This window comes from Chamaea fasciata, unplaced genomic scaffold, assembly GCF_029207755.1.
Source record: "Chamaea fasciata isolate MVZ Bird 193981 ecotype frontalis unplaced genomic scaffold, bChaFas1.0.hap1 SCAF_13, whole genome shotgun sequence".
Classification (NCBI taxonomy): Eukaryota; Metazoa; Chordata; class Aves; order Passeriformes; family Sylviidae; genus Chamaea; species Chamaea fasciata.
In genome coordinates this window covers 6,796,034-6,810,134 of record NW_027094098.1, presented here as the reverse complement: position 1 = coordinate 6,810,134, position 14,101 = coordinate 6,796,034, and the positions used below count along the sequence as shown (strand labels likewise).

The 14,101-nt window shown below is 43.6% G+C and overlaps 1 protein-coding gene across 1 annotated transcript in view; it reads right to left on the bottom strand.

Moving 5' to 3' along the window:
- Positions 1-14,101, bottom strand: part of FANCD2 (FA complementation group D2) — a 34,929-nt gene that overhangs the window by 7,522 nt on the left and 13,306 nt on the right. Inside the window, exons 19-34 of the mRNA XM_066195105.1 lie at positions 12,367-12,476; positions 11,780-11,840; positions 10,316-10,441; positions 9,823-9,896; positions 9,594-9,734; positions 8,529-8,629; positions 8,108-8,223; positions 7,292-7,400; positions 6,684-6,779; positions 5,624-5,733; positions 5,273-5,419; positions 4,025-4,141; positions 3,045-3,173; positions 2,733-2,848; positions 1,148-1,261; positions 471-598 (exon numbers count right to left, since the gene is read on the bottom strand). Coding sequence (XP_066051202.1) covers positions 471-598; positions 1,148-1,261; positions 2,733-2,848; positions 3,045-3,173; positions 4,025-4,141; positions 5,273-5,419; positions 5,624-5,733; positions 6,684-6,779; positions 7,292-7,400; positions 8,108-8,223; positions 8,529-8,629; positions 9,594-9,734; positions 9,823-9,896; positions 10,316-10,441; positions 11,780-11,840; positions 12,367-12,476 — 1,795 coding nt within the window. The remainder of the gene's footprint in view (positions 1-470; positions 599-1,147; positions 1,262-2,732; positions 2,849-3,044; positions 3,174-4,024; positions 4,142-5,272; positions 5,420-5,623; positions 5,734-6,683; positions 6,780-7,291; positions 7,401-8,107; positions 8,224-8,528; positions 8,630-9,593; positions 9,735-9,822; positions 9,897-10,315; positions 10,442-11,779; positions 11,841-12,366; positions 12,477-14,101) is intronic.

Here is a 14,101-nt window from a genome sequence, read left to right as displayed (position 1 = left end):
CCACCTCTGGCCACTTCTGAAGAACTTAAGTTAAACCTTATTTGTTTGATAGCTCCTACAGTGTGCATCTATTTTTTTTTAATTAGGCCATATGCAACCCTTAGGGTATCTGTTTCTAGAAATGGAATTCCAATAACAAGTGACTTGGCCTTTCAGCCATACCACTATAATAATAAATGTGAACAGACAAGTTTAAAGTCTTCAGATTTCTGAAATCAAAACTGCTAACAAACCTGCTTGTCTCTTGCAGAATTATTTAAAACCAGGAAATGATTGTCTGTCTGCATGTGACTGAGGTACAGCAGAACAAATACCAAAGAGGGTCCAATATATTTACCGCTGTTCCCTTCATTAATGGCTAGGACTGTTCACCCAGTAAGACTGCCAAGATGTGAAAGGGAAATCTCTCCCTTAAAAGGCAAAAGACCACACAAAAACTCATCTGAGAGGAGTGACTCTTCACACATTACCCATTTTTTCCCTTTTCCAGCCAGACATGGGTTTCTCAGCAATGGCAATCAGGAGCTGAGTGAGGATACAGGCACAGTGGAAGCTGGGAACACTCTGCTGGAAATTCAGGAGATACTGAAAACTCTCACTGGGGATGACAGGAAAGGGAAAAGGTAAAAACAGTGTAGACGGGGTAATGTCTCAGACACACATAAACAAAAAGGAAGCCTTAGACTATCTCAGATCCAAGGTCTCCATATCCCAGTGTTTTGATTCTGGCAGTGCCCTTCTGAAGAAGGGGTGATCAGCCACTAATACATAGAAATTCAGTCACTGAGAAAATTCTCTCAAGCCCAAGCCACTCAGAGTCTAGCAGCAGCTTTATATACTGCCTTTTGCCTAGTATACCTGTAAGCATTTTTAACTCTCCAGAACACAGTCATTCCTTCTGTGAATCCTATTAATCTCCTTGTCTCAAACAGCATACAAACGAGTTCCACAGATTAATGAATATTTTACATTTTTTACTCTTTTAATGAGGTTTGACCACACTGCCATTCAATTAAATACAAAGTTTGAAGTGAGTGTAGTCTTTATGAGAGCTCCCAAACATACATTTACCCATAATGCCCACATAAAACAGGGAAGAAATCCCTGAAATTTGTTCATTTCAAACCTTGTGAAATATAGATTCTACCTTATCAGTTCTTCAAGAAGAAGAAACTCTGTCTCTCCTGGCTTTAGCCTGTCTGCAAGCACCCGGAGAGCTGACCTCAGCAAGCCAGCATTTTCATGCTGAGAAAAACCATTCCTGAGGGGGAAAAGATCCAGTTCATCATCAGATTAGAAGAGGTATCAAATGCAAATGCATATCTAAGCCTGTTTCCAAAATGAAAAATAGAAAAGCTGGACACTTTCTGCAATATGAAAGTCATAAAGAGACACAAAAAATTGAAAACTCAATGGGAATGGAAAGCGTTGAGCACAACCAGTATTAACTTTTCAGTTAGACTGCAGATCTAGCTTGGTGAGGAAAGGCCATTTCCCATAAGTGGAGGTCCATATCTACTAAGCCAATGCTATGTAGACCTAAAAGAAAGGATGTATAATGGCAGTTGCTGTGCAAATGGAGTGATCATGGGTAGTCACCTCCTGAACAACAGGTAGGAGCCTAACGGAGGGAAAACTCTAGAGATCTTCATTATTTCTCTGAATTCCCAGTGTTTGTGACGTAGGCCAGAAATAGTCAAATACATCCACATTCCAATTTTATGGACTGAACAGGTGGACTTGATAATGGTAATGCTCAAGTGCACCTGAACCACGCAAGTTAATTAACAATTGGTAATGTGAGAAGCCTTGACCAAACAAATGTAAAAAGAGCTGTAATTTGGTGGTTGAATTTTAGTGGCTGGACAGCTCACCCCAATTTTGCTGACCTACTGCAAAAGAGATTTTACACTGGACAGCAAAACTGATCTTGAGTTGTCTGGTACAAAACTGACCAGGTATCTTTGATTTACAAGATAGGTGGACTCAGGAACAACCAACATTCACACTGGCTAAAGAGGAAATGACAAATCTAGGAATAGTCAAGAGTGGATCAGGGGTCCTGAGGTTCCAGTAGAGGTCAACAGGAGGCAGACCTCCCTTTCTGTGCAGTTACTACTGTTTATGAAGTACAAAAAAGATAAAATGCTTTCCACATGCAAATCTATATTGGGGTTTAGAAAGAAACTTTCATGATACTATCCTGGATTATATTAGCAGATGCACAAGTCTGCAGGCTGCACAAGCATTTCCGAGTTGGACATTAATGAATCCAGCTTGAATGCATGAACGGCAGTGACTTTTTGCCAGTGAAATACACATTCCTCCTTTCCCACTGGCAAAAGAAATTCTTCCATCACACAGGATTCAGGCAGTGACAATTTAGCAAAACATGAGCAGAAGGAAATGGGAAAGGATGGGTAAGAAATTCCAAGATCCCTGGGCAGACTGGAAATTGCACAGCTAGGTGGGCCAGTACACTTCTTATGCTGATCTTGACCCAAAAGCCCATTGAATTCTCCCCAGTTCAGTGCTTCATCACCTACAGCTTCAGCACAGCTCAGAATCAGGCAGTGAAGCCTGGCTTAACTAAGAAGTGCTTAGAAGCCTCCACCCACTGCAGTGGGTTGTTTCTCATGGCTGACAGGCTTTTGGCAGGGTGCAAACACTTTAAAGAAAAGAAACAAGAAGCAACAAATGGGTACAACTGTGGACTTTTCTTTTAAACTCACCAAGCAAATAAGGAGCGAAAAACCATTAACAGCAGTTGGTAGCAAGAGGACATCAGCTGGTGCTCCTGGATGTTCACTACTGGTTCATCTTCTGCACCCTGATTTTGTACAGCTGCCTTTAATACAGAAAAAATAATTCATTAAGCACTATTCCAGACAAATATAATGGCACAAGAATCCATTTCCATAAATTTCATGTTTAAAAAACCTGAAGAAAACAAAATTACTCTTTTTCCCCTAAACAAAATGAAAAGTCTCTTTACAGGAGACAAAATTTGAGGTGTTTTTTGGTCAAAATTGCTTTCCACTGACCTGGAAGTAGTTATGCATATTCTCCATGTGCTTACACAGTGGCTTGAGTAGATCAATCACACACATAGCAACTTCCTTGGGAGATCTCTGACACAGATGGGAAAAGCCAATATCCTTGTTGCCTCTTTCCTGCAGCAAACCCAAAAGATTAATGTGGCTTCATTAGCTTCTCTTGAGAATAACTTCAATTGCTACATATTAGACTGCTGCCAAGCAGTGCAATTCCTGAAGCCATACAGGGTCAGGAAGGGTCACAGGGTGGGAAAGTTGGCTTCTGCAGAACAAGCACCACCGACTCAGACAAGTGGATAACAGTTGACTAAAAGGATAAAACTGATGTGACACACAGCTTTCTTATAGAATCATTTAGGTTGAAAAAAACTTTAAGATAGAGAATCCAACACTTTACTCAAACACTAAGAGAAGTTAGTCTCTGCATGTGGGAATTAAGATAGGTAGAAAGACAAGGGGAAAGAAGAGTGAATATGAGGAGCCCATCCAGTTGCAGTGCATTCTCAGTGTAATGCAGTGGGACATGCATTTACTTTCCTCTTGAAGGCATCAGCAAGAAATCCCTGCACTTGGGGGTGTTTCTAATGCAGAAAAACCAGAAACATGGATGCAGCAGCTTCTGGCTTTTGCAGCCATCTGGCCTGGCTAACTTTGAACAGCACAGCCCGTCTCCCCAGGGAGGGCTAGGAAAAGGGTCACTTGAGTCTTGAGGCTACAAGACTCTCTCAGTTAAATTCCCTATCCTGAGACATGCAGAGAACCAGATGCTGCAAACACTTCAGCAAGAGCAGTGTACACAAGTCTTTTGAAAGAGCAGGTGCTGCTCTGGCACACAGCTGGGTATCACACTTCCATTTAACTAACAAGTGAAAATAAATCTGAAAAATATTTCTCAGGAAAGGCCTGGGAGCCCCTGCTGTGCTCTGCCTCAGACCAGGCCCAGACCCATCGCCTGCTGCTGTTCTTGCCTTTGGAAAGGGCACCCTCCTTGTGGAGCCAGAGGGCAGCCCATGTTCCAGCTTCCAGCACAGGTCATCCAGAAGGAAGCAAAGCTCAGCAGGCCCCAGCTGCACAACTTCACGGGCCTGCAATTAAAAGAACAGTCAGTCCCAGGACCCAGATGTAACTGTAGTGCCTTGAAGCTCCAGTTTACCCTCTGTATCCAGTTATGACTCCTGAACTAGTCAATCTCAGGATGGTTTTATTTGGTAGATGCTTGGTTTTATGGCTCCCCCATGGCAGGGATGGGGCATTGGTTCTGGTTACTCAAATCATGAAGCCATCCTGATGCTCTAAACAGCTGAGGTAATGTCAGTGCAACTTAACAGCTAAGAACGCCAGATTTATATACATTGGCATTGAATATAAGCTCCTAAAGATAAAAAGAAGTTTAAGCTCAGAGAGTCACAAAATTCACCAACTGAGTAACAGTCAAGAAGTATTTCGAAATAATGCCACATAGCCCAAGAGACTTGTCAAACAGTCTTCCAGTTGGCCTGTGACCTGCATGCACAGAGACAGCTGTCTGCAAGGGCAGACCAGGCTGTGCTCTAGCCTGCCATGGCCTTTTCACATTTTATGCATTTACTGTAGCCTGACAAAATGAGACTCCAGATGGAGTCAGCCTGCCTACAAAGAGGGTAACAAAATAAGGCACTTCTATTTTCCACAGCCATAGCAATGCAGTTTTTACAAGCTGCCAGATGATACATAGCACCCTGCTCAGTGAGAGCACCTCAGAGGAATGTGGGATTCCAGTCCCACATTTGTGCTGTTTATGATCTCCTGATGCCGTGAGACACTTGAGTTTTTGCAATACAGGCTTTACTTTATGTCATAGGTTCTTTTTGACAGGCAATACTTAGTGTATTTACCACCCTATATCTTACCTGTGCTCAATATTAAAGCCCCTTTCTTTCCATTAGGTCTATACATGTTACACAGTATCTTTCACCTTTGATGCAATATTTACATTAGCTTTGTTTTTAACATTATTACATTACATGTCTGCTCTCCTCAGGGAAATCCTCTTTTTCTCAGTGCCTTGAATGCTCTCCTGGGACAAATGCTGTCCTGGTCCCCAGCTCCCAGCCCTGGACCAACACATCTTAACACCAACCTGTTGTGCACTTCAGTGGAACAAAGAGGGCCAAAGCCTCTGAGAGAGGCCGTTACACAAAGCCTCAGCAGTGTGGGTTTCAGGCTGTTCCACTCACCTCTGTGTGCATCTCTGTGTCCAGGACAGACTTTGTGAGCAGCCCACAATGCAGCACAGTGAACACCTCGAGGTCCAGCTCTCGGAAGTACGGGCGATAGCTCTGCAGCTGTGCCAGAGGATTTCCTGCCTCTCTATCAGCAGCAGTCTGAAAAGGAAATTGCAGGACAGTGGCCTCTGCAGGGACAGTTTACAAAATTCTGATGGAAGGCAGGTGCCAGAAAGCAGAACTGAACCAGTGACTGTGATTAACTTTGGAATGAATGACCCCTCTCTCAAAGCTTTTGTTTATACCTCTATGGCATCTTCCCTGTTCTGTCTTCCTTGTGAGTCCCCAGGGCTGTACACCTACCTTGTCCAGCTCAGAGAGTTCAGTATCAGGCTGGTTTCCCTCAGAACTGTCATCTGCTTGAGAACGATCTGCAGAGCCAGCTTTGCTGCCATCAGCCTTCTTTTTCCTTCCTTAAACAGAAAAGCAACTTCAGAATCAAAGGCTACACACTGCTCAGCACTAGGCAGCACTTGCAGCCAGCACAGGCTGGACTTAAATCAGCACTAAGAAAGCATGGAGCACAAGTCCATAGAGGAAGTACTCCTTCAAAATACACTATCTAAACACTATCACTAAAGTAATGGATCCTCCTCTTCTCTGCAGAACAGTCAAAACTTTCCTTCTGTCTCTAACACACTCCTACATGACAGGCCCAGACTCTGCACAGTGGGTTTGGCGCAGAAGGGAAAGGCATTCTGATCTGTGGCCTCCTCCAGTTGTTCTCATTGAATGGAATGTGAATTTTTGCCCATTTTGGCTTAAGGCATACAAGTTCCCAGGAAATGCTAATCTAAACTAGAAATAAAATCTAGAAACAGAACTAGAGACAGGAAGAACAAAGCAAATCTGATTCAGCTTGAAAACTGAGAGGCAAGTTCTGTGTCTTCTCTGTGGGAGCTAGCAATGGGTAAGGCTGGAGGAAATATTTCCTTGTGCAGCAGAGCCATGTCAAGGTTCCCAGGACATTGGTTAGATACAACCTAAAGCTCAGGGGTTTGCAAGGCAGCTCAAGCCACAGATTCAGTACCAGATAATGCCACAAGCCCACCAAAGACAGAACTTACTGCTGCAGAAAGTACTTTGGCATGTGAAAGTGTTCAATGAAAGCCCTGGATTTTCACTGTTAAATGCTATGCATCAGCTTTCCCAAGAAGACAGACTATCCAACACCTGTCTGGTGTAGGATATTTTTCCATCTCCACTTCAGCTGCAACAGGAGTTAATGAGGTAAAATTTCCAGCTAGATAGGCTTTGCCAAGAATTTAATGCTTCAGGCAAACACAAGTGCAATGGCTGCAGTGCAATCTGCCAGTCAACTCCCATGACATCCATTTGCTTAAACATTTTAAGTTTTCTTTACCACTCCTTTTTCTGCCTGGACCAGCAGCATTCGATGGTACAGCCTCCGGGGCCTCAGAGTCAAAAGTAGCTGGTGGTGGGACATAGCCAGGGGTTGCTGAAAGAGCCAAAATGAAGAAATTGGGTTAATTCAGCTTCTGAATGACAACATACAGGCCAGATACGTATCTAAAGAAAGTATCATATATTTCACTGTCCTGGTGAAAAGTGTGGAGTCTGACATAAGTGTAAGAATTTGTGTATCTGCTAACGAGCAGTGAGTGGAATTGCAGTGAGTAGGGGTGCAGTGAGGCAGATTAGAGTGCCTGGGATCTGGGCAGGCTACTGGGAGATGGACAAGGTGTGTCAATACTTGGGAGATCTGCAAAAGTTTGTGTGCTTGTGACTCTAGAGTGCGTAATTTGTGTGCTCCTCACTGAGGAAGTAATTACTAAGAGCAGTTTGGATTTGGACAAATTGAAAATTATAGCTGTCCACACAAAAACTTTTAAAACTGCCACTGTAAAACTGCAGTATGTGTTACATTTGCTTCTTCCGTTGATGTCTAAGGCAACCCCTTTCACTTCACAGCTGGTACAAGCCCAGAATGTACAAATGTTTCCTACTCACCTGCCAAGCATTTTCCCAGCACATTCTGCAGCTCTGTGATGTTCTGTAATCGAGTTAAAACTTTCCCCTTCATCTCAGCATCCTGTTGCTGGCAAAAGGCATTTACAACCTAAAGGTACAAACCAAGATCACTGAATTAGGGAGATTTGTACCCACTTTGCTACTTTTTCTTTTCTGAATAACATTCTCAAGTCCTGAATAAATACATAACACAGCACAAGTGGCCTGTGTGACCAGGTTCAGACTGCATGAACCAAGCACTTCCGAAGTCCATAAGAACATGGATACAATTGGTGCAATCTACAGAAAGCAATAGGGCAACACCTATAGTAAAATATTAACTGAACAAGAGGAATTAGCAGACAGCACATTGTCAGGTTCTGTGATACCTGTGGCTCTGAAGACCACTTGGCACTTCCCAGGTCTGCCAGGAAAGAGGCAGTTCTGGGAGAAGAGCAGGACTGGGAGTGTGGAATTGCACCAAATCTGCCATTCTCATGTTATCAGAATAACTGCAGGAGGAAAAAATCCCACTGACCACTGATGTTACCCAATACAGTGTCCAAATCTGCTTGAAGGCACTGCATTTTACCCTTCTGTCAGCTCACAGAGCTATAGAACAGAGAGTACAGAGCACCCCCAAGAAAGGAAATTCTACAGCCTCTGAAAGTGGAGCACAACCTTTCTGTTAGGTAACAAAGACCACAGTAAAAGACCACAATATTCCCTCCCCTACAGCTTCCCCTCTCCAACCTCAACTCTCCTAGGGTTCCCTCATCCCTCCACTCCAGAACCTGCAGACAAGGCTCTACTCACTTCACGAAACCAGTTGAGAGCATAGAACAGGAGTGAGCACAGAAATTCACGCTCCTGCTTGGACAGAGAGTCCAGCTTCCCTTCAACCTCCAGGTCAGTCAGGTACAGGGGACAACCTGGCACGAAGCAAGAAAAGTATAGGTCAGACTGTTTGCTACCTATGCTTTGGTCTTTGCATTGACCAAGCTTCTTACCAAAGCCTGCATCAACTCCAGTGGCTGTTTGGAGTAAGGCCCATCAGCCACTTCACCCCCAGACAGAACAACTGTCTCCCCGGTCTCCCTTCCACTTTGTGGGCACAGAGCATCTCAGCCTCCTTCACAAAATGCACAACTCCACCTGTAGCTGGAGGAAATCTGTGCAGATCTGGCACAGGAACAAGGCATAAAGCCAGGCTCTATAAAAAGTCCATTTCCCATACCTAGTAAGGCATCGATGTCCTCCAGGCTTCCACTGTTTTGCTCTGCAGTGTAGAGCCTCAGCAACCGGAAACAGGGTGACAGACACATGGGTGAAACTGCTCTGGGGGGAAAAAGAAGTGGAGTGGATCTTATGTTTTATCAGTCTCCAGAATGCCCATCACTTTTTCATTATGTCTTGTGTCCTTCCCAGGCCACCTTGCCTATGCCTTCTATTTTGCTTCTTGCAAGTCCCAGCAACATAGAGCAGAAATGCACCGTGTGGGTTAGGAAAAAACCTCCCACCAATTAATAACTGGCAATTACCAGTTTTCTGGAAAAGCCTGTAAGGGCAGAAAAATGGCTGCAAAGAACAAAAAATGGGGTCAGATTTACTTCTGGTGGAAATCAAAGTTGAGTAATTCAGAAGGAACTGTAAGAAGTTGTGCACAACACAGTATAAGCAGTGGAGAAAACCTCCTTCAATGTTTCGCAGTGTACCACTGCTCCAGTTCTGAGTGACAAAAATTACCATTTTTCCATAGACGCATGCAAAGTAGCTATGGGAGAGCTATTTTCTCTCATTTTAAAATGATCATGTCTTTTTTGAAGAACAACTTTAAAATTATCTCAACAAAATCTTCTGACAATAAATTAAAAATTATGTGAAGGTGCAAATAAAAAAAAAGAGCCTTATATAACCTTAACAAGTCTATGACTCTTATGATTCTTTCAGCTTTGGTGTCCTCCTATTTACTTGGAGTTTTTCATATCTTACAGGCTTCCTGTTCCATTTGCCAAAGACAATGCCTTGATTTTTCAGTTGAATTTCATTTTTGGCTGCATGTTTGTGGGCTTAGCACTGTCTACCATCATGACTCACCCAAGATCACCTAAACAGCCCAAGCCAGAACAGATTGCCAGCTCCCAACCAGATTGCACTTCTACACCTGAGTTTGTTTAACATCAGAAAAAGGAGAAGAATGCTGAAAACTGGTAAATTCTCTGACCAGCTCTTTAACAGGCACCTGAAGTGCACAAATGAAAACACTGCCTGTGCAGCCATCCCACAGCTAAGTGTCAAATACCTTTTACTTTGGTTACTTGCTCCAGCGGTGATCCTACCAAGCTCACTCTGTGACACCAATGGCAAGAGGTTAATGGCAATTGCTCCCTGACTTTGATCTTCATCCAGATTGTACAAGGACTTCACTGGGAACAAGAATGAACTGCGAGGAAAGACAGACAAGGTCTTGTTGGCAACCTCAGTTCTCAGTGACAGAAACCCTACCAGTGCTTTATTTGTGATTAGCATACCCATGCACTGTGGGGCTGAGATCTACCACGAAATCACTGGGAAAATCCTCCACCAAACTCTTCCCAAACTCATCCTATAAAGAAATAAAAAAAATTTGCTCAGCAAAGGGGCTCAATGAAGAAAGCTCCAGCAGCAGCAGTGGAAGATGCAGGAGATAAGGCCAAGCAAAAGTATCCTGGAACCATCACAGTCATGAAGCCCCATGGCCTGCAAGGAGACCCAAAGGCTGCCTTTAGAGACAGAGCCAGGAAACATTGCTAATTTCACAAAAAAGAAGCTGTTAAAGCACAATGAGGAATCTGCCACAATCAAAAAAAAAGACAAGAGAGCTGAATGAGGATTTTGTATCTGACCAATCTCTCACAGAACAAAACAAGCTCCCAGACTGGAATGAAATCCTCAAATTGACTCTATCTTGCCAATGCTTGAAAAACATCATTTTTTCTGAAGAATTCATGTAAGTGATGAAGTTCAAACTGCTCTGCAACATACCAGGAGCTGCAAGTCCAAATTGCCCTTCTGCCTCTCAATCAAACTGGCAAATTCATCGTAGTACAGAGCCAAGACCTCTGGTGTTTGCTCGCAGCAGAAACCCACAAGGTCCAGCAGGGTAGACAGCTGAAAGGAGAGAAGAGAGTGCAGAAATGGGTAAAGTAAATGGATCCAATTCAAGCTTTTACTTTCAGTCCTTTTTATATTAATTTATTGTGAGGCATATTCAAAGCTTCATCTCTAGAGTAACAACCCATGGTGAATATACTTGAACAGACACGTTTAAGAAGGAACATGGGCCTTTTAGTGTCCTCTGCCATGAAATAACACAGTCTGTCCAGGATCACCCTTAAACAGAGTGCCAACAGAGAGGATTCTTTAACAGAAACTAAGGAGAAAGGCTCCTAGGCCAATCCTGTGCAGTAGAAATACTTTCTCTGGATGGCCTGAAAGGCACAGCTACCAAAGCTGAGAGAATGGCCATGGTCACCTTTGGCTCACTGAAGCACATTGTTCTGCTTCTTTCCTTTAAAATAACAACTGGACAGAAGACTTTCACTAAATGGCTGCAGTGCTGCTTGCTCTCATGTAGCAGAGGCAACACCAGCCTTTGTTTCTCAAAATCCATCTGTCCTAGGGTGAATTTATGATGCTTTTACCCCCAGTCATCTGTTCTGTTTGTGCTGTATATTGAGTTCTGTGCCTTTAAGACTGGTTCTGAGAGTGAAGCAGTGGGGAAGGAGAAGCGCTGAGTTTGTTTTGGAGAAAGCTGCCTGACTCCTATGCATTCCTTCTCCAGAGTGTTTCATCTGAAGCACGGACGGGCTCTGGGACAGAGATCTCCTGTGCTTTTAGTTAACTTTGGCTAGCTAGGGCAGAGAAGTTCCCTGGACTGGTTTTTTTTTTTCTTTTTTCTTGGGACTGTTTAAACCTGCTCTGGACTGAACAAGAGGAGCACTGGAGAGCTTGCACCTGCAGCCCATCGGGGCCTGGACCTTGGCATTTTGTGCAGTGCCCGAGGGACTGGGACTGAAAAGAGACTGAGAGCCGAGCTACACCCCAGCAAGGACTTCCTGAATTTACTATCTCATTTCAGAACAACAAAAGGTTTTATTATTTCATATTATGCATTCTTTGTGCTTGTGGGCACTTTGTTTGTTAAATAAATAGTTTTTTCCACTTTTCTCCGAGGAGGTTCTTTCCTGCACCAGTTGCAGGGAGGGGCCGTTTGGGTCTGCTTCCCAGAGAGACCCTGTTGAGGGGTTTTCTCCCAAATTTGCCCTAAACCAGGACACCATCTTTAATAGACTTCTGGCTCTGCAGTCAATGTACAACAAACCCCGGCTCAGGAAAGCCAACTCCCAGACCCACACAGTACTTCAGTGAAGACTGCATTTCCAGTCAGCCCTCCCCTGCTGACCATATCCTCCCTGTGTCCTGCACTGCCCCATTCTTGGTATTCACCTGCCCATCACGTTCAGTGTTCAGCTCTGGTCTCTCCAGCGAAGTAGCATCTCCTTCAGTCCTGGAAGCAATTGATAACCTGGTTGTTGTGGCACAAGACTCAAGATTCAGCAAAACCCATCACACACACAAGGTTCTCTCTCCAGAAACTGGAGAATTACACACGAAAAAGATTTCTTTGGAACACATTAGGAAAAGATCTGGTGCTGTTTGAGACTTCTTCTCTTTTAGATTTTCCTGGATTCAAACACAAAGCCCCTCAGATTATTCAGCCTAGAGTCAGAAGCTGATCTGTAGTCAGTCCACCAGTGTTCAATTTTTTTCCAAGCAACAGGTCATGCAGTGTGGTCGAAGGATCCACAAATAGGCATTAACAAGGAATTTGGGATGCCTTTGAGACCAGCAGCAGGTGAGCAGCAGTGCACAAGCTGAAATACCAAACACCACAGTATGCAGAAGAGAGTTTGAAGTTCCTGGATTTGCCCAAGATGTGCATGAACTCAAAGGCAATGCCCTCCTGTCTTTGTTTCATTCCAGGCCTGAACTGAAAGCCATATTAAATTCAAGTTTGCTACATTTTCTCTCACCTTTTTAATGCCACACTGCCTATCATGGAAACAGCACCAATAATCCCCATTTGTTTGTGGTTGGGAACCGTGCTGGAGAGCCATTTCCTGATCACCATGTGCATATCATCCTGAAAAGAGACACAGACCATGTCACCACAGAGGTACTCGTGTGCATCACTCACAGTTCTATTGGCATCTTCACTTCATGTCATCTCCAAGGGCTACAGAGGGATGGTTTATTAGGATTACAGCTTTGCTTAAGGAATGCACATTCTGATGTTTCATTTATTATGAAAATTCTGGTCCCAACTCCAAGTAAGGTTGCAAACAGCATTAGAAGTAATTTGGTTTGACTTTGCTCTAACTACTACAGAGAACATGTAGTTGGTCCAAGTTTCAACTATAATTAATAGAAGAGTATGTTAAAAAAACAGCAGATGGTCTTGGAGCCTGTCACACCCAAACAGTAGCTGCGGAGCTGCATTTCAAAACACTGGCAACTTCAGGAAGCTGAGGGATGGAGCAGTTTGTCATGAAGGTCCAAAGACAAACTGGGCAGTGCAAGGAAAATTGCCTAATCTACCTGCAGAGATCCTCGTGTCTAAGAGGCATCAGCTTAGAAGAATACTTAAAGAAGGCAAACAGGAAGTTGGCTCTCAGGACACTGATTTCTTTGGTGAACCCTGAAGTCTTCAGTATCACTGAGGATAAGAGTCAAATTGCCAACCTTTGTCCTCCTCAGCTCAAAATAAATTCTAGATACTCCTCCCCTTCTTTTCACAACTTCTGAGGGTGACAGGCAGAACATCATGATGGCAAGTCCTCCTGGGCTGCAAAATCACATGTCATGTTGCCAAGGCAATTTTCACAAGTCACACATAAGACTCAGGGTGGGAGGCAGGGAAATCACTGAAGAACCTAGTTCAGAAAGGAGCTAAACCTGCCATACAACTGGGAATTTTGGCAGTGAAGAGCTCCAATTTAACGGGGTGAGTGGGAAGGACAAAATTACTATAGACATGCTGTTTTACATGCCACAGACCAATCAGAAGGAGAGGAAGAGCAGTTTTCCTTTATAGTCTCAAGTTAGCATGTGCAAACATACCTACAACTACAAACTACATGGGGACTCAAAGAAAGACAAATAGTCCTAATTTCTAAGAGCTGAACTTTATGAATGGGAAGATTTTAAACCCTGTCGTCTCTGTTGTGAAATAAATACCTTTGAATTATTTATCTGCTATGTTCAAGGATTCAGAAATCCTGGATACAAAGGTATCCAGTACCACCACTGTTATGTTGCAACTGAGTCACACCCGTGCAAGATGAAGGTGGATTTAGATAGACCAGGTTTGACAGCTTCTCATGTTTAAACCAGAGGCACAAGAGGTGTGAAGTCTACCACTTCACAGCAGAGTGCTTCAGTGAAGTTCAGTTCTTCCAACAAGAAAGGGTTTTTTTGTCTCTGGTGTGCAGAATTTTAGTGGCTGAATCAATACAAACACCTCAGGGAAGAAGCTGAATTGTGCTTTCTGAAGGCTTCCAAGTGATGGAGAAACAGAGATGCTCAAGGAGGCTGCTGAATTTACATTTATGCAAGCTTTCAAGGCTCAGCTAGACAAAGATACAATCAACATGACACCATGCTGGTGACAGTCCCACTTTGCCTGGGAGGTTAGATTAAGGGACTACCATCAGTACCCTTCCAACATGTCTAACAACTCTGCCTTTCTTAGACATGCAAGAGAAAGGG